Source organism: Lactuca virosa, chromosome 7 (genome assembly GCF_052849685.1).
Source record: "Lactuca virosa cultivar CGN04683 chromosome 7, Lactuca_virosa_CGN04683_v6, whole genome shotgun sequence".
NCBI classification, from domain to species: domain Eukaryota; kingdom Viridiplantae; phylum Streptophyta; class Magnoliopsida; order Asterales; family Asteraceae; genus Lactuca; species Lactuca virosa.
The window spans coordinates 214,126,856-214,146,855 of record NC_136432.1 but is presented as its reverse complement, the minus strand read 5'-3'; the positions used below and the strand labels follow the sequence as shown (position 1 = coordinate 214,146,855).

General features: G+C 36.8%; 1 protein-coding gene and 1 non-coding gene across 9 annotated transcripts; both read left to right on the top strand.

Annotated features, from left to right (window-relative positions):
• Positions 1–529: 529 nt before the first annotated feature.
• LOC145127933 (small nucleolar RNA R71) lies at positions 530–636 on the top strand. Its single transcript, XR_013716538.1, has one exon. It is a non-coding gene; the product is annotated as a small nucleolar RNA R71 (small nucleolar RNA).
• A 15,999-nt stretch (positions 637–16,635) lies between these two features.
• Positions 16,636–19,712, top strand: LOC145126063 (uncharacterized). Of its 8 annotated transcripts, XM_079061466.1 has the most exons (8): positions 16,636–16,941; positions 17,027–17,127; positions 17,350–17,436; positions 17,561–17,659; positions 18,210–18,252; positions 18,318–18,432; positions 19,019–19,169; positions 19,523–19,712. In XM_079061466.1, the coding sequence occupies exons 4-8, from the start codon at positions 17,584–17,586 to the stop codon at positions 19,576–19,578; spliced, it is 441 nt and encodes a 146-aa protein (XP_078917592.1). In that variant the 5' UTR covers positions 16,636–16,941; positions 17,027–17,127; positions 17,350–17,436; positions 17,561–17,583; the 3' UTR covers positions 19,579–19,712. The 8 variants fall into 8 exon arrangements, with proteins under 8 accessions (XP_078917592.1, XP_078917589.1, XP_078917588.1 ...); XM_079061463.1 differs by having other exon boundaries at positions 16,636–17,127; positions 17,408–17,436; XM_079061462.1 differs by having other exon boundaries at positions 16,636–17,127; positions 17,405–17,436.
• Positions 19,713–20,000: the final 288 nt, after the last annotated feature.

Sequence of the window (20,000 nt, the reverse complement as noted above, 5' to 3'; positions counted from 1 at the left end):
GGACTCCAAATCAGTTTTCTTCTCAGCTGGTGGCTGCTCCTTTTGATAGAAACCCCGGTCAGTCTGCCTGAATTTCTCATCCTTCTGTTTCCTGTACTCGTCATATGGCAGCCACTCCTTCTTTGGTTTCCTCCAATCTTCATCATACTTGTCCCCACTTGAATAACAAACTTGAGCTTTTTTATTTCCAAAATCATCCAAATTACAATCTTTTGTCAAATGTGGGCCACTACACCTTTCGCAACCAACTCGAATCGCATGAATTGATTGGTCCATTTGGGTCAATCTCCTATCCATGTTATTAAGCATTGCCATCACAGCAGCCATCTCTTCAATTTGTGTACCTCCACTGCCTTTTATTCCATCACGCCCTGGGTTGTGATACTCACGAGAGTGCTTTGAAAATTCTTCAATTATCTCCTTGGCCTGATTTGGGTTCTTCTTCGTTAGTGGTCCTTGCGAATCAAGGAGTTGTCTAGTCATGACATTCACCCCATCATAGAATATCAACATCTCTTGCTGAATATTGAGGTCATGTTGAGGACAATTCCTTAACAACCCCTTGTAGCGCTCCCATGCCTCGTATAATGACTCCCCCGGATTTTGCTCAAATTTGGCAATCTCCTTCTTGAGTTTAGAGATTTTGGAGGGTGGGCAAAACTGATCTAGAAATTTCTCACACAATTGGGCCCATGTGGTGATTGTACCAGATGGAAGTGCCTTCAACCAGTCTTTTGCAGCTCCCTTTAAAGTGACTGGTAGCATCCTTAGCAAAGTTCTCTCCCTTGGGATATTAGGAGTATTAAAATAATCCGCAATATCATTGACCTCGTCTAAATGTATGAAAGCATCCTCATGATCCTTCCCATAGAATGGAATATCCTTAAGTACAGTAAGGATGTGTCCCTTTAACTCGAATGTGGCATTGGCAGGAATCGTAGGATATACTAAACCCGGCCCCACATCATCTCGAATGCGCTTCTTGTAGTCCCCCATGGCCATCTCATCAATGTTCGCCATTTCGTTCTCCGGCTCGTTCTCGGGTTCACTCGTATAAAGTCCAAATTCTGTTTCTGATTCGTACTCGGACTCGTGTGGATTAGGAAATTGATTGAAGACTTCAAACTTGCTCTTTGAGGCTGAACTCGATTCTCCTGTTTTCTTTCCTGGCTTCCTTGAAAAGGCTGATTTCAGTTCTTGTAAAGGCGACTTCTTATTATTCTTTTTGTGCAACGTAGACTCCGGATCTTCAAGCGGTGGCACCAAAGGTGTGTTGGATCCTCTGGTCATCAACTCCTGCAAAACAGACAAAATAAAAACGTAAAACTGAACAAAAACCAAATAAAAATTTCCTACAGACTAGCCACCACGACGTGGTAAAGGCTACCACCTCGTGTTGTCGCAGAAAAGAAAAACGAAAAAAAAATGAGAAAATACTGAACTCACGTCGTGAACTTAAGGTTCACGTCGTGAGCCTAGTACTAAAAAAAACTTAATTTGAAAAATAACTTTTTGCAGGTTTTACCCCACAAAAAGGATCGATCAACCTAAAGCAAACAAATCAAACAAATCAAATAAGCCGTTCCCCGGCAACGGCGCCAAAAACTTGATGCGTGCAAATAGCTACACCTAATTTTATTATTTATAACCTAACTACCTTAACTAACTAATTGCACCTAGGCAGTGTACCTAGTCAAAATTATATAATAGTTGGGTAAGTCGGGTGTCGGTCTCAGGGAACGGTTTTGACTAATTAATTTATCTACTATTAAATTAACCTAATTTTAGAGCAAAGAGGGGGTTTTATCTGATTTTGCAAGACCAGACGAACTTAAATCACAGAATTCAATCAATTAATTGAAAAACACTCATGTCTAGTTTGAATCCACTTCTTTATTTATGTTTAGCTAATAATTATGGATTATTAAAGTTGGTCACCAATTATTATGTAATTAGCAATTCAAGTCCAAATTTATTAATCTTTTTACCAATTCATGAACTACCTTGTATGGTCACACATAAGCAAAACACAGAATTAGTTATTAATTATAGGTGAGCTATGTAAGATTTATCTAAGCAAACACAATTATGGTCATAAATTATGTCCTCTATCACAGCTAAATTAGTTACTTTTATCACTTATCTAAGATTTTGGTTGATCCTAGCTCTAGCAATTCAGTGTTCACTAAATCACTAGGTTTCAAGTTCATGTAATTTAATGGTTACTAAGCTACACAGAACATGAACTTAAGCAACAAAGAAACTAAAATAACATGCTAGGTAATGATAATCAAACACAAGCAATTTACCAACTAATCAAATTCAATAGTCATTGAGCTAAAACATAATTCAGAAGCTTCATCTAGCTATACAAGAGCTGCTAGATTCAGCTACTCATAGTAACAAGTAAGCAAAAACAAATCAAATTATCAAACATGTTCATAACTATCAAACTAATTAATTAATTATGAACCTTTACTCCTTTTGATGTTGAAAGCCTTTTCCAGAACTCTTCTTCTGCTCAAAATCGTCTTTAGGTAACCTTCTAATCAGCCAAAAACTCTCTAAGTCGTAATGGGCAAGGGAATTTATAGTTTTCTGATTTCCCGAGTTCACGTCGTGAACCATAAGGATTCACGTCGTGAACCATAAGGATTCACGTCGTGAATGCGATCTTTTCGTATTCGACAAGGACTCTTCCACCCGGATGCAAATCTTCTGGAACAATCGATTCACGTCGTGAGCATCAAGTTACTCACGTCGTGAGCACGTCTTTTTGGTGGAATTTTTTTATCCTTCTTCCCTTCGAGCCTCCAAAGTTCCAAATATTGTCAATTCTGGTCCCTTACTTCGAAAATACCTTACTTTGGCTGCAATTACAATTTATCCTTATAAGTATCATAATTCTATGCAAATAACCAAAATATTAATAAAAACGTAAATAAATATTGCCTAAAAATGTGTATAAATATGGCAATATCAATCATTGTCATCCTCAAACACATATCTCTGATCGGAGCAGCGACCGTCTTGCGGATGAGAACATTGGTCGCCACGTTGGCCTTCCCCAGATGGTAAATGATCTCACAATCATAATCCTTCGCCACATCCAACCTTCTGCGCAACCTCGTGTTTATATTTGGTTGATCCATCAAATACCTCAGGCTCTTATGATCCGTGTAGATAGTACAACGGACCCCATAGAGGTAGTGTCGCCAAAATCTTCAGGGAAAACACCACAACCCCCAACTCCAAATCATGCGTCAAATAATTCACCTCATGAGGCTTCAGCTGCTTTGAAGCGTATGCAATAACGCGACCCCTCTACATCAGAACTGCACCCAAACTCGTGATCGACGCATCACAATAAACCACAAAATCCTCAACACCCTCAGGCAGGGTCAGAATCGGCGCCTCACACAATCTCTGGCTGAAGGTCTCAAAAGTTGCCTACTGCTCAGGCCCCCAGCGAAAAGTGGCAATCTTCTTTGTCAATCGAGTCAGAGGAACCGCTACCTTAGAGAAATCATGAATAAATCTTTGATAGTAACATGCCAACCCAAGGAAACTCCGAATCTCAGATGGATACCTCGGAACCTCCCACCTCATCACCGCCTCGACTATGGCCGGATCGACCAGAATATTGTTCTGGTTGACAAGGTGCCCCAGAAACTGCACCTCGTGCAACCATAACTCACACTTGGAGAAGTTCGCATACAATCTCTCCCTCCTTAAAGTCTCCAATACCTCCCCCAAATGCTCCTCATGCAGCTCCTGAGTCTTAGAATAGACCAAGATATCATCAATAAACACAATCACATACCGATCGAACATAGGCATGCATACACGATTCATGAGGTCCATGAATGTGGCTGGAGCATTGGTGAGCCCGAAAGGGCATCACCACGAACTTTTAATGACCATAACGAGTCTGGAAGGTCGTCTTCTGCACGTCCTTCTCTCTGAACCTCATCTGATAATAACCCGAACGTAGATCAGTCTTGGAAAACCAATATTCATCCTCAAGCTAGTCAAACAAATCGTCAATACTTGGGATTGGATAACGGTTCTTCACCGTTAGCTTATTCAACTTCCGGTAGTCGATAGACATCCGATGTGACCCATCCTTCTTCTTCACAAACAGGATCGGCGCTCTCCATGACGAACTACTCGGCCAAATGAATCCCTTGTCTAACAACTCATGTAACTGTGTAGACAACTCCTGCATCTCTGGGGGTGCTAACCGATAAAGTGCTTTGGCTATCGGAGCCGCACCGGGAACCAAGTCAACATGAAACTCCACTTGCCTCTCCGGAGGAACTCCATGCAAATCATTTGGGAACACATCCGGATATTCCATAACAACTGACACATCATCCACAATCGTCTTACCCTTCTCCTGGGTATCCACAACATAGGCGACAAATCTAGAACAAACATGCTGAAGATAGCGCCTAGCCCTAGCCATTGAACATAAAACTGGCCCACGTTGAACACCCTCTCCCTGAATCACAAACCCTCCCCCACTTGGGGTTCAGATACGCACCAACTGCTTCTCACAATCAATCATTACCCCATTGGGGCTCAACCAATCCATCCCCACAATAACCTTGCTCTGACGCAGGGGAATAGGAACCAAATCAATCGGATACTGCTCGTCGAACAACTCCAGGACACAACCCCGATGAACCTTAGATACCCGCACAGGACAGTCATAAGCAATCTCAACCTCCAATGGACAATCCAGCTCCCCCGGAGCATCGACAAACCTCTTGTTGAGCGCAAGAGATACAAAAGATCGAGTAGCCCCTGAGTCAAATAATACCAAAGCAGAGACACTGTCCACAAGGAACGATCCTAAAATAAAACACACAGATATAAGCAGAAAATCAACATAAATAAAGAGATAAGGAGAAGATACATACCCTTCACCACATCTGGTGCTGCTCGAGCCTCCTCGGTTGTCAGCTGGAAAGCCCTGCTCCTCACAACAGGCGCATCCGCCTTGCCCTGGCGGCCATCCATGATCCTCAAAGTCATCGGAGCGGGAGCTGCAACTGGTCCCCTTACTGCTAAACTCGGGCAGTTGGCCTTCTTATAGCCCCTCTAATTGCAATGGAAGCAAATCAGATCAGATACCTGGGTGTTGGTGGTGGTAGCAGTGTAATCCCTGCTGAAACTGATGTGAATTATGAACATTGGTTTGGCATGCGGAATTAAAGATTGCACAATGAACATGGTGATTTGGGTGTTGGATAAGTTGTCTAAGTCCATAACTATTTCTGGTATGTACTTGACCCGACCCGGCATGGTCCATTTGGGTTGCATGGCATCATGCATTTGGATAGACTAAATGAGAGAAATAACACTTGTGGTTTATTAATATATTATAAGTTCTAATATATTAATAGTATTATTTAATTAGTATTGATCAAGAATTAATCTAGGATTAATTAAGTGATCAAAAGATGACTAATTAAATATATGGGTTGATCATGTAAATCATCCATAACTTGTATAGTGGGCTAAAAGGCTTCATGGATAATCAAGTTGGGTTAAACCCATTGAATGCTCCATGGAGGCTCCATGGGAGTTACAAACCCATGGGTCATGGAAATGAAGATTCATGCCACATTAGGGTTTACATGGTGTAACCCTAGATGTGACACACTATATAAGCAACATGTTCTCCACCAAAATCGGCGACAATAAGAAACAAGAGGGCTAGGCCGATTTTAGAAGTGTGTATTCTCTCTAAAGTCATTCCAATTGCATTTGGTGTTGTGTGAAGCATTTGAGGCATCACACTTGGGGTGCTAGGCTCACAAGGTTTCAAGGATCATAATCAACAACAAGGTAAGTTATTCTATCTTTTATTCAAGTTAAAAATGTTCCCCATGTATGCTAGATGGGAATATAACCTTGGAATTCAACTTTGCATGATTATTAGACAAACATAGATCCAAGGTTATTAGGGTTGCATGTACACTTAGGAAGTGTTAGAATGCTCAAAACCCATCAGTTCAAGAGATGTATTGAATATGTATGGTGTTACAAAAAGGGACATACATCTACATCTACATAAATAACACACACTCACACACTCAACTTTTACATCTCTCAAGCACACCTCCATAAGTGGTATGAACCCACCTTATATAGAGGTGTTTACATGTCTCTCTCTTACTCTCTATCTCATGAGTCAAAAGGCTAATGCACCACATGCAAGTGGGTTTTACAACAGTCAACACATTACAAAGTCAAACATGGATAACTTTGCACCCCAACATTGTTAGGAATGGATGACCCACTTCAAATCTTCCAAACTCGAGCAACTACGCGATCCAAGCCTCAAGGGTGACACATGTCGAAATAAACTTCAAATCTTCAATTCTTCCATGATTCTTCAATTTGGGCTCTAGGATGTGAGACCATACAAACCAAGCATCAACGAATGATCAAGAGATTCTCTCAAACTCCAAATAATCACCCAAAAGTTGAGCATAAAAACACACCCCAAAAATCTTCAATAAAACCAAACCCATTTCGAAACGAAATCACTTCCAAACTTCTAATTGCATCATTTCGTGTACTTCAAAAATTCAAGGTCACTTCCGTCGTCAAATCCGCTTAATATGAAAAATTCAAGTTCGAATTTCCATATAAATTTCTCCCCCTTTTTATAATCGAAATTTAATTATAAAACCTTCAGGGAAAGAGAACGTGCTCTATTCGGAATTTTTCGTGTCAAAACTCCCCCTTAACATGTGGCATAAACTTTGTGTTTCAATCCGGGAAACCCAAAAAATCTTCAATTTTTAACTTCGTTCATGGACCGCCTTTGACAAAATTTCTCAAAAATGGGTAGAAATTGTCAATTTCAAAATTCTGCAGTGACCCGGTGCGCCCAAAGCAGCCAAAAATGCAAAACTCTCCCCCTTTTCCGAAGCTGGGTAAAAAGCATCAATTTGCATAAACTTCAGGGGCCTGAAATGCACAATCTTCAATTTTACAGCAAAATCAGTCCTTTTTCGAAACTGAGTACTTGCTGCCAAACAGTCGAAATTTCAGGGACCAAATTCGAAAATTCTTCTTTTTCATTCCAAACATACGAAAAATTGTCCCAACATTCGAAAATTTGTCCCAACATTCGAAGAGTTGTAAAAGATGTTAAACTTTCGTAAGTTTAGGGGCCATTTTCGTAACATTTGCCTTTTGCATTAATTTGTCGAAATTTTCTTCAGTTCGTAGGAAACTTCATCTTCCCCAATCAAACGAAAAAATTCACAGCAACGTACGAAACTTCATGCAAACGTACGAAATTTCATCCCTTCATACGAAATCATCTGCCCATATGAACGAAACTTTTGAGCACGATTTTAACAAAAGTTTTTCTCTCTCCCCTTCGTTAGATTCAATCATAGCACCAAACTAACGAAAATTTTTCACAATCATTTTAACGAAAACGAAGGCATACGAAGCCTCTGAATCTTGTCTGAATCATTCAACCACTGAATCAAGATTCAAAAAAAAAACTTTCGTTCGTTCAACAGCAACTCATCATCAAGAAATCTGAACATGCGTGCTTTAACCCCAAAATTGATTCCATAACTCAGTCCAAATCACGATTCCAAACATTCGACTGTAAAATCAACGACCATATAGGAACTCTTCGTACATCAACCCAATCGACTAAATCACCAATAGCGAACCATTCGATTGTTAACCCAAGCACCTCGATTCCAAATCTTCGTACATCAACACAGTTCTTCCAAATCAAAATTATCGACATCAAGAACAAACACATCAACTCCAAAAACTTCAAGGCTTCGTCTGTTTGATTGAAACCAAAATCGTCGTCGATTTAACGAAGCATCAAAATCTTCGTTTTTTATTCAAGCCTTGATATCATAATCTAAAACTTTCGAAATCATCATAACTCCTCAAATCATCACTTCGTTATCAAACAATCTGATTTCGACTATTTGATACAAGATCAACATCCGAAGGTTGTTTATCGTCACTGTCCTTTACACATGAACAAGAACACACTGAATTTTCGAGATTAAGACCCAAATTAGGTATGATGTTGACATCAATAGCCCATATTCATCTTGTAACAAACGATTTCAACATCCAATCCATCTATTCATCAATTTCAAGCTGAGTTTGACTTTTCTTCATTTTGACTTTTCGAAAATCAAATGCAAATAAACACGAAATCCATGTTTGTAATGCCAAATTTCAGATCTAAACATGAATATTTCACTGTTCTTCATCACCTTCAAACGTTCATGACGATATTCATCAAAATCAAAGATTTGATTGCCAATTTCTCAATCGTCAATATGAACAATATTTACTCGTTATCAAACAATTTACACAAAATCGACTCACAAATCAGATTAACAAATAACGCTTAATCGATTTTTCAAGAATTGTTGAAACGAAAACTAAAAGTGAGAAGAGATTGATTAATATGCAAACTAAGAATATCAGTCGTATACGCAAACGATGAACAACAGATGAATTAGATCCGAATACATTTAATGAATCTTTGTGGGATTATCTTTTTATGATATCGGATTGAAACAAATGTATGGGCTCAAACAGTGATTGATTAATGGACTCAATTAACGATATCAGATTAAAACAAACTTTGGGCTCCATCGATGAACAGTAACAACTCAAGATTAATGTTTGGGCTCGATATTTTTGGATCGAATGAACAATAACGAAATTTATTTTGATTTTAGGCTTGATCTTAAAAAAAATATTGGATTATCAAAGGGGTTTGAAACAAATTTAATCCAATGAATCAAAACGATCAAAAATCAAGAACGCAACGCATAAATTCAATGAAATTAAGAGATATCATAGAGAGAGACTCACCAAAAATGCTTCAATTGTGACAAATTTTGCCAAACCGAGAATCGTTCTTCAAAAAATCATGTTGATCTTTGAAGACCCGCTCTGATACCAATTGATGTGAATTATGAACATTGGTTTGGCATGCGGAATTAAAGATTGCACAATGAACATGGTGATTTGGGTGTTCAAGAGATGTATTGAATATGTATGGTGTTACAAAAAGGGACATAGATCTACATCTACATAAATAACACACACTCACACACTCAACTTTTACATCTCTCAAGCACACCTCCATAAGTGGTATGAACCCACCTTATATAGAGGTGTTTACATGTCTCTCTCTCACTCTCTATCTCATGAGTCAAAAGGCTAATGCACCACATGCAAGTGGGTTTTACAAAAGTCAACACATTACAAAGTCAAACATGGATAACTTTGCACCCCAACAGAAATGACCCGTCCTGCCGCACTTGAAGCAGCTAGAACCACCCACCCTGCACACCGCATCATGCATTTTGCCGCACTTGCCACAGTGGCCCCGACCCTACTGACCTCTCGATCTTGAATCAAAAACCTTGGGCCTCTTGCCTGAACTCGCCGAACCCTGAACCTAATTCGATTTCCTTTTCCTCTCCATCTCCAAGTCTATCCCCCTCTCTCTGGATCTCGCTATCATATCATCCAGTGTCCTGCAACTGGATCGGCTCACAAACTGCCTAATATCGCTCCTCAACATCTCATGGTATATTGCCTTCTTCATCTCCTCATCCGCCACATACCGTGGAACCAGTAACGCCCTCTCACGGAACATAGCAGTGATCTCTGCTACTGTCTCAGTAGTCTGGCAAAGGTACTAAAACTCCCTCGCCAACTTTTGGACCTCTATCACAGGTGCGAACTCAGCCCGAAATCTCGCCACAAAATCTTCCCAAATCATGGACTCAATTGCCTCGCCTCCCAAGGCATGTCCAACCTCTCCCACTAGTCTTGAGCTCTGTCTTTCAGAAGAAAGGATGCAAGTATGACCTTCGCCTCCTCAAGGCAAAGGCTAGATCGGAAGGCGTTCCCGACATCTACCAACCAACGCCTGATCGCAATCAAGTACTTCTTCCCGAAGAACTCCGGGGTTCCACATGCCTGAAACTCGTGGAAAGTCAAAGTGCGAGCTCCCATCATCGCCACCATCTCAGAACGATAAACGTCGAAACGCTCATCCAGAATCTCCATGATACCCTCATTGACAGTACTGAAGATCATAGGAGTTTGCTCAAGAATATTATGGGTAATCTCTGATGATCTAATGCCTGATTGTGATATTATTGTCTGATTGTTTACTCTCGGGTGGGTCATCTGTTCGACTGCCTATCTGATCCCTGACTACGTATGACTTTATGAATTATATGAAAGACTAGGATATAGCCCCTGAAAATTGCATGAAAGACCATGGGAGGACCATGACACTTGTATGAAAGACAATGGGAGGACCATGGCAACCGTACGTAAGATTGTGGGAGGACTACAACATTCACACGTTTTGTACTGCTATGTATGTGGTATGTATGTTGATAGGTCAATGATAGAGCTGAGGACTCTATATATATGCACTGTATGTATGGTGGAATATGTGGTATATTGGGGAACTCACTAAGCTTTATGCTTACAGTTGTGGATTAAACATTTTGCAGGTAGTTCGCGAGAAGAGCTTGGCGGGACTGTACACACACATCAAAGATATTCGTTTTCACAGTTTTGTAAATTTAACTCTGTTAATGTATGATTTTCAATCAATCAAATGTTATTCAATGGTTTTTGAAACAATGGTTTAATTGGTTAATCTATTTTACAAATGAAAAATCTCTTTGAAAATTTTGGGACGTTACAAATGGTTTATAAGACTTTTTTTCTTAATTTTTTTCCAACTTAGAAAGAATATTTTACAATATTTTTTTAAATTTTTCTCCAACTTTTGCATTGTCTCGTATACATTAGCAAACCAATTTTTCTCATTGATTATAAAACACTTGGTTTGATGAAGTACAAATATGATTTTTTTTTATAAATAATAATAAAACGATTAATCATCCCGTACAACTCTAAAATCCATAACACTCCACCTCACCACCATTCAATACATACAACGAGGCGTGTGCACCAAATCATATGTCCGCACCGCACCGCACCGCACCACACCGCAAAATACGGTTTAGATATTCCCAGTGTGGTTTGCGGTTTATAATTTTGTCAAACCGCCCCATGCGGTGCGGTTTGCGGTTTTTAATTATGAAACCGCGGTTCAAACCGTACCGCACCGTACAACACACACATACATATATATATATATATATATATATATATATATATATATATATATATATATATATATATATATATATAAATAACTAAAAAAAGTAGTAAATGAATAATAAACATAAACGATTTTTTTTTGGAATAGAATGCAATTTGACAGTCTTAACTACTTAACTAAAATTATGTTTTTGTTTATTTAAAATTACTTTTTAAACAAATAATTGTTTATTTAAAGTTACTTTTTAAACGAATAATTACATTTTTGTGCTAATTATTTACATGTTATTTTTCGTTTAGTTTATAGTATTTTTTGTGCTAATTAAATTTTCTGCACCACAACAAAACCACATTGCAACGTATAATGCGGTTAAAAACTTTCGTAGTTCGTTCTCTAAACTACAACGTGAATGCTCATACTAATGCGTATAAATTAAAATACATAACATTTTTAGTAATTCATCAAACCGCATAAAAACCATCTGCACTGCACCGCATAACGCGATTTGAAACATTTGCGGTGCGGTCTGTGGTTTCCAAAAATCTCAAACCGCACTTGCGGTGTGGTTTGTGATTTTAACTCTAAATCACACCAAACCGTACCGCACACACCCTTACATACAACAATCATACAAGTCCACCTCACCTCCTATATAACCCTCATCTCAACCCATTCCAGATGCTTTAAAATCCACCACCTAATTTAATGTTAATAAATAGCAAGACACTAAATTTGAGGTAATGTTATACATAATACTAAATTTGAGGTAATGATTTACACTCATTTTTGCATAAAAATGAGAGAAAATTCGGATAATAACCAAAAAAGGAGATTGGTTTGAAGAAAATAACCAAGGAAAATCAAATTTTGGAAAATGACCACAGGATCCGCAAAGCACCATCTGCGGAACCATTAAATGCTCTGTGGATCCTCTACAGCTCTACGGAATTGTTGTTTATTGATTTTTTTTAATTTTTTTTCGTTTTTTCGTTTTTTTTGCGTTCATTTTCGTTTATTAATATTAATTTTTTTAAATACACTAATACCTTATGTGATTATGTAAATAATTTGACAAAAAAATGTTAAAAATAATAAACTTATGTTTGATATCAGTCCACAGAACTCTTTGGGAATCCACCCTCTGCGGATCCATTAAAGCATCTGCGGATCTAGCTACAGCTCTGCGGAATGTTGGTTTTTTAATTTTTTTAATTTTTTTTTCGTTTTTTTTTGCATTCATTTTCGTTTATTAATATTATTATTTTTTAAATACACTTATACTTTATGTGATTATTATGTAAAAAATTTGACAAAAAAGGTTAAAAATAATGAAATGTTTTATGTAATACGTTTGCTACTGATGTATGTTTTTCATGTATTTGTACTGTTTTGTATTTTATGTTCTATGGAAGAAAGTAAAAGTTAACTCAACTGGTTTTGTAAATAACCTAATAATGAAATGTCTTATATATATATATATATATATATATATATATATATATATATATATATCAGTGTACACCTCTGCGAAGCAGTACACACCTCTAAGGATCAGTGTACAGCTCTGCGGATTTGTGCAAATCTCTAAGGATCAGCGTACACATCTGCGGATCAGTGCATACCTCTAGGGATCAGTGTACACCTTTGCGGATCAGTGCACACCTCTAAGGATCAGTGCACACCTCTAAGGATCAGTGCACACCTCTACGGATCAGTGCACACCTCTAAGGATCAGTGTACACCTCTGCGGATCAGTTATAGAAGTTATAGACGTATTTAAGTGGTTATTTGTGAGTTTGTGAGTTTCAATTACTAGTAGAAGTTGTTTTTTCGTTGTGTTTGTAGAGAGTGATTTGTAAAATGAGTTTTATTATTTTATGTACGGGAGGGTCGTGGCAGTTAGTTAATGGAGTTGAGGTTTACGTTAGAAATAATGTGAAAAACTATGGTTTAAATCTTCCTCCTAACATTGACCATGAAATGTTATTACAAATGGTTAGAAGTAAGGCAGGTGTGTTAAATAGTCATATATGTTTGTCTTTTAAACACCTGGAGTTAGGGTATGTCATGGAGCTTGGAGATGAAACTGATGTATTTCAATTGAGACATGTAATGTCTGAATCAAAGAAGACGGTGCATTTGTATTTAACGGTGGTAGGTGAAGAAGATGAAGAACAAGCAGTGGTTAACAACCAGTTTAATCCAACAAAAACTAATAGAGGTCGTAGAGAAAGCCAATGTGATGGAAACCGTTCAAGGGGAAGAGGAAATCACACTTTTGTATCAGATAATGACAAAGAACCAAAAGTGGACATGACTGAATTACAACGTGAAAATTTGTTCGAGTTTGGAGAAGTTCCTAAAATTGATGATCGAAGATGTGAGGAAAAATCAAATGAAAGGTGGTCGGATGATGAGTACACGCAACGAAAAACTGCTTTTAATCCATGGTATTGTATTCCTTCTATTCCTGATTGTCCAGAACCTATTCTTGAACCTGGACCATTTCACAGTTTAGGTCCGAATGATAAATTAATTGTCAATCAAACCTATAACACCAAAAAAGAGCTAGCATTTTCTGTTAAATTCAAAGCCGTTAGAGAAAAGTTTCAGATAAAGGTTGAAAAATCTTCAAAATCTCGGTACCAGGTTGTTTGTATGCAAGAAAACTATCATTGGCGTTTATACGCATGTGTCATAAAGGAACAGAAATGTTTGAAATTAAGACGTTTAATGACGAGCATACATGTTCTTCATTGCTTATACACCCAAATCATAGGCAAGCAAATAGTGAAGTTGTGGGGACCATAATACATAACATTATGGGTCAAGGAAGTTTGAGAGTTTGGAAGCCTAATGATATAATTAGAGATATAAATGCTTTGCTACAAATAAATATGAGTTATTCACAAGCGTGGCATGCTAGAGAATTTGCTTTGGGATTGATGATGGGGACCCCCAAAGAAAGCTTCTCCAAACTTCCAATTTTTTTTCACAATGTGAAGAAACATAATCCTGGTACTGTGGCGTACATAAAAACTGATTCAGATGATCGTTTTGAGTATTGCTTTTTCACTATTGGATGTGCGGTAATATATTTTTAAATATATTTGTTATTATCTTAAATGTTTATAAACAATTTATATTGTTAATATATTAATGGTTTTTATATTGTTGTTGCAGATACGTGCTTTCAGAGAGTGTTGTAGAAACGTTATTATTATGGATGATGCTCATTTGAAGGGAAAGTACAAAGGCACCATCTTGCATGCAGTAGCCATGGATGGCAACAATCAGATCTTGCCTATTGGGTATGGAATTTGCCCAAAAGAGACTACAGATTCTTGGACATGGTTTCTTGAAAAACTACATGAATGCATTGGTGATGTGGAAGGTCTGACAATGGTCACAGATAGAGCACCCGCAATTGCTGTAAGTATTCAAAATGTTTTTCCAAATGCTCAACATGGATTGTGTGGTTTTCATCTAATAGGAAACATAGTCCACACCTTTGGAAAAAACAAAAAAATAGCAATTTTGTTTTGGAAGTTGGTAAGAGCTTACAAAACCACTGAGTTTGAATTCTATTGGGGGAGACTTCGTAATATAAGAGATGATGTAGCGACATATCTCATTCAAATTCCACGTGAGAAATGGACCAGAGCGTATTGCCCTACCACGAGGTATGATTATATGACCTCAAATAGTGCGGAGTCCATGAATGATGTATCAAATAAAGCAAGGAAGTTGCCTATATTACCACTTCTTGAGTTCTTTCGCGCACTTATGCAGAAATGGTTTTACAAACGGCGGATGGCTGCAGGTATGATTATGTTTAATTTTAAATTATATGATAAATGTCATATATAATAATATATGTTTGTTTTAATAGAAAAAAGTACAACAATACTAACGAAGTGGGCTGAAGATATAGTTAAAAAAAATAAAGAGGGGATTCAAGGATGATCGGTATCCGGTGTTGACAATACAACATATCAAGTGCATGACTTCAAAAGCGGCGGCATAGTGAATTTGAGGGAAAAGACTTGTTCTTGCAGATATTTGCAACTAACTGGTTTGCCATGTGGTCATGTGATAATGGTTTTAACGCACTTGAAAAATGATCATTGTGGCCATATGGCTATAGATGCTTATAAAATTGAAACATATCGAACAACGTACGAGCAGGCCGTATACCCTCTTTCAGAACTTAGTGATTGGGAGGTTCCAGATGACCTTATGGTTGTTAACCCTCCTGTGATGGAAATACGTCAAGCCGGTAGACCAAAAAACACCAATCGTATCCCATCTCAAGGTGAGGAACCAAAAATAAGAAGGTGTACTAGATGCCATAACACAACTCATAATGCAAGGACGTGTAAGGAAATCGTTCCAAAGAACCAAAGTAAAACTAAAAAACGTATTGAGGCTTCAGGGAGTGGGATAAAAGCGACAGAAGAGGAACAGACGCAAGCGAGCGAAAACCAATGGCAGCATGAGCCAGAGAACCAATTGACACAACATACCGAACAACAATGGCAGCAGCAGCCAGACAACCAATGGACACAACAGACCGAACATCAATGACAGCAGCATCCAGACAACCAATGGACACAACAGACCGAACATCAATGGCAGCAGGAGCTACATAACCAATGGGCGCAAGAGACCGAATACCAACCGCAGGAAGAGCCACAGAACCAATGGCAGGGTTGCACCGAGTACCAATGGCAGCAAGATCCAGATAACCAATGGACGCAAGAGATAGTAAACCTAGGGACACAAGCAACAAATAACCCATGGACGGAATACGAAAACAGATCAAAGTTTCCGTGGTTCGATTTGAATGAATGAAGTTTATTTCAAAGTATGTTTATTATGAGGGTTGTATGTTTATGTTTTTTAAGGTATGTTTTGTAACCTATAAAAAACATGAAATATTTGTATAATTTTAATTAGGTTATTTATATGCACCGGTTTGTATTACGTTATTTATATGTATTTGGTTTGTATTAGTGTATTTTAAAAAGAAATTAATATTAATAAACTAAAATTAACGCAAAAAAACGAAAAAAAAAACCTTTTTTTGTCAAATTTTTTACATAATAATCACATAATGTATTAATGTATTTTAAAAAAAAATAATATTAATAAACTAAAATTAACGCAAAAAAAATTAAAAAAATTAAAAAAAACAACATTCCGTAGAGGTGTAGCAATTCCGCAGAGGGCTTAATAGATCCGCAGAGGGTGCTCTGCGGATCCTTTGGTCATTTTCTGAAATATGTTTTTCCTTGGTTATTTTCTTCAAACCACCTATTGTTTTTGGTTATTATCCGAATCGTAAACATTAACATTTGTCAAAATGTTAAAACACTGTAAGAGCAAGTCAAACTACATTGATTCTTACTGTAGTTTCAAAGACTTTGTTCCTGTCTCCGGTGCTTTTCACTGTGGCTTGAAGACTTTGTTACACCACTTCTTTGCATTGTGGTTGACAGCTTTCTCCCGTACTTCCCCTTCCCCACCATCCCTTCAAAAATCCTCACACGCTTCATAAAGAAATATATTTGTTCTAATTCAAAGAACCCTGATCGTCACCCCACAACCACCATTAACGTCGTCGGTCTGGCGAATGCAGGCATCGGAAGTCATCAGAGCGGGAAACTAAGCCCAAGGTCTTCAGATGTTTGTGAACATGACAAATTCTTACCAATCACTAGCATTGGTCTAATAATGATGAAGGAGTTACCGGTTAATGAGTAAGGTCTCTCTCTTTCTCTCTCTACATGCTCGCTTAGGGTTTTGGGTAAAGAGATGAAAAAAATCATCTCACTTCTCTCTCAGTCGACATCAACCTTGCAACCGTCCATGGTCTTAAAGGGCCATAAAAGAAGCAGCTGACAGGACGGTGGTTGAAATAGAGCTCCCAAGACAGCAAGCCAAAGGTAACAATTCCTCATTTTAGTTCATTATTCACATATTCATTGAATTTTAGTTCTGATTAACCATCAACTAATCACACCGCCCTCTTCCCCCAATGCTTTCTCCTTCTTTTTCATCTAATTCATTTCTATAAAAACCCAACACGATTTCATTTTCAAAGAACCCTACTGCGACATGTCGATATGGGTTTGTCTAAAGTTTTGGTTAATCGATTTGTTATTTAGGAGTTTTATTTAATTTTGATTCGTGGAATTTTAAATGTTTTGCAACCTCTGAAAGAAGAACATTTGACAAAAAACGCACTCAAGCAGGTTCTCTAGCTTTCCCCTGTTCTATCTTATTATTCTTTTTATTTTTTTTTTTAAATTTTTTGTTGTAGAGGTGTTGTGTGTAGCAGCAAAAGGATGAACATGAATAATCTTTTGTTATTTTTAGGTTGCCTGAATACAACATTGAAAATGACTTATTTCCGAGATGGATTTATGAAATATGTTGAAAAAAGGGTATTTTCATATTGGGGATTTGTAGCTTCAGGTACTACTTCATTCCCTTCTACAACTTTCCATTTTCCTTTTCTAAGTATGGTTTACATATATTATTTGGACAGGGCTTGATCGTCAATTTTGATTTTAGGGTCACACAAAAGATATGGTGGAAACCATGGGTCTTTAAATCGGAGATAAATGTTATTATATCCTATTATTTCATATTGCTTTTACTGCCATTTTGTATGTTGAATAATATGTGTTCGATTTAATATTACACTTTTAATGAATGAAATGAATTTCTTAAATTGAAATGAAAGGTTACATATTGTTTATATACAAGAGGAAAGAGAGTCAAACTAACTAACTCTCAATATATACAAACAGGTCCTTCATCTTTCAATAAGTACAATTATAACCTCTATTATTAAATGGCTCAAATGGTTTCCAAATATGGCTTTTGAAAGATACTATGAATACTGATGTTGCTATCTCAAAAGCATCTTTCCGGTAAACTTGAGTATTGTTGGTAACATTTTCCCCAATCTTAATACATTTTTGGGTTTCTCCTCCCATTTTATTTGTTTTATGGTCAATAGAAATGGGATTTCCATGGTTGAGGGTGAAGGCCTTTCTGTTGAGGTACAAATAAAGTTTGTTTCATCATATTCTCATGGATTATTTATGTAATAAACTAATTGTTTCAGGATCTTGGAGATGAGTTTGAGAAATATTTCCAGGCATACTATGACCAGACTGAAGTTGGAGATCGTTTTCACCTTTTTGGTTTTACTTTCTCTAAATCCTCTACCCCGGTTCATGGTAATATTTCACTATCTGAATATAAATTTTATCATTGATTGAGTGCTTTAAAAAATCAATTAGTTGATATGATCTAATTACGAGGAAGCATAAGAAATGTAGAGACTTCATTATCTAAATGAGATGCTCCTGGTAAGTTATGCACTCATTTTTCCTTAAATAGGTTTTCAAGTTTTTTTCTTGAATATACCGAGTCCCTTTTTTGAAAACTCGCATATCACTTCTCATACCTCTTTGTTTAATTTCATTTCTTTTATAAAGTTTTGTGCAATTCTTTATATCTATGAAAACCTTTCCTTTTATCTTCATCTTTTTTATAAATCTACTCAACTACAACATCACACATTCAATTTTTTTGCTTACTAGGACATGTAAATTTGGAAAAAAAAAAATACTTATTATAATAATAGAATTTTTAATGAAAAAATAATTGTGAGTAACATTAGGATGCTGTAATGAAACAGTAATTGAGAGTATGTTGTTATTTCGTGCATTTAGCAACATTTCTTCCAAAATACATTGCATCTATCGAGAAAAAAAAAGTTAAATGTATAGTTTGAATTTTTTTTTTTTTGTTTAATTATAGGTAATAGGTTCTCAAACTCCATACAATGCAAGACGCTTCCAAAATACATTGCATCTACCGGGAAAAACTATGTATAATTTGGAACTTGACTACAAGCCCGTTACTATTATTGTTGATGTTGAAGTTGCTGTTACACCTGATGTACATGTTGGTATGCTTATCATCTTGGCTTCACTAATAAATTATTTAATAAAAGGAACGTAAACAATAAATTCCTTGATGATATATAGATTTTAAAGGGTTAAAACTTAGAAGTCTATCCAATTATAGCTATAGCAATATAGTTTTACAAAGTTCAATGTTATTTAATGGATTTACAATACCAAATATGTGGTAGTTAAATTCCAGAAAATGAAATTGCAATGCTATTTATGTGATATTTAAGAAAGTATTGGAAGCAGGTTGTTGTTTTTAGAACTGAATCTGTTCAGATATCACTGTGCCGGTTCATAAAAGTTGGAACCGACAATGACCGGTTTTGGTTCTTATTTGTTTTTTTTTTAGAATCGGTACCTGTTGGGCACCTGCTAGGGACCAGTTTCGAGACTACGTATCCGTAACTGCTGGATGCCTAGAACCGAACCATCGGGTACCATTATTTCATTAATGAAAATATATATATATTTTATTTTTAATACACTAAAACTAATTGTATTACTTAAGTGAATAATGATTCATGCATTAATTAACATTTTCTCCTTCGAGTCAAGTATTTTGATGATTTACTTTAAAGTATTATGTTAAATCTATAAATATTTTGATGGTTTAAGCTTTAGCCGTTGGCAAGTATATTCAATTTTGGATGGTTTAACTGCAATTAACATGTAAAAAAGATGGTGAAATGTAAGATTTTTTATCGGTATACAATGCTAATGAATAAAGGAAAACTGGTTGATGATGAAATGGAAAAACATTACAGCCGGAAGCATCATCCCTTCATTGCTTTTCATTTAAGATTAAGTTATGATTTAACTTTTTCCCC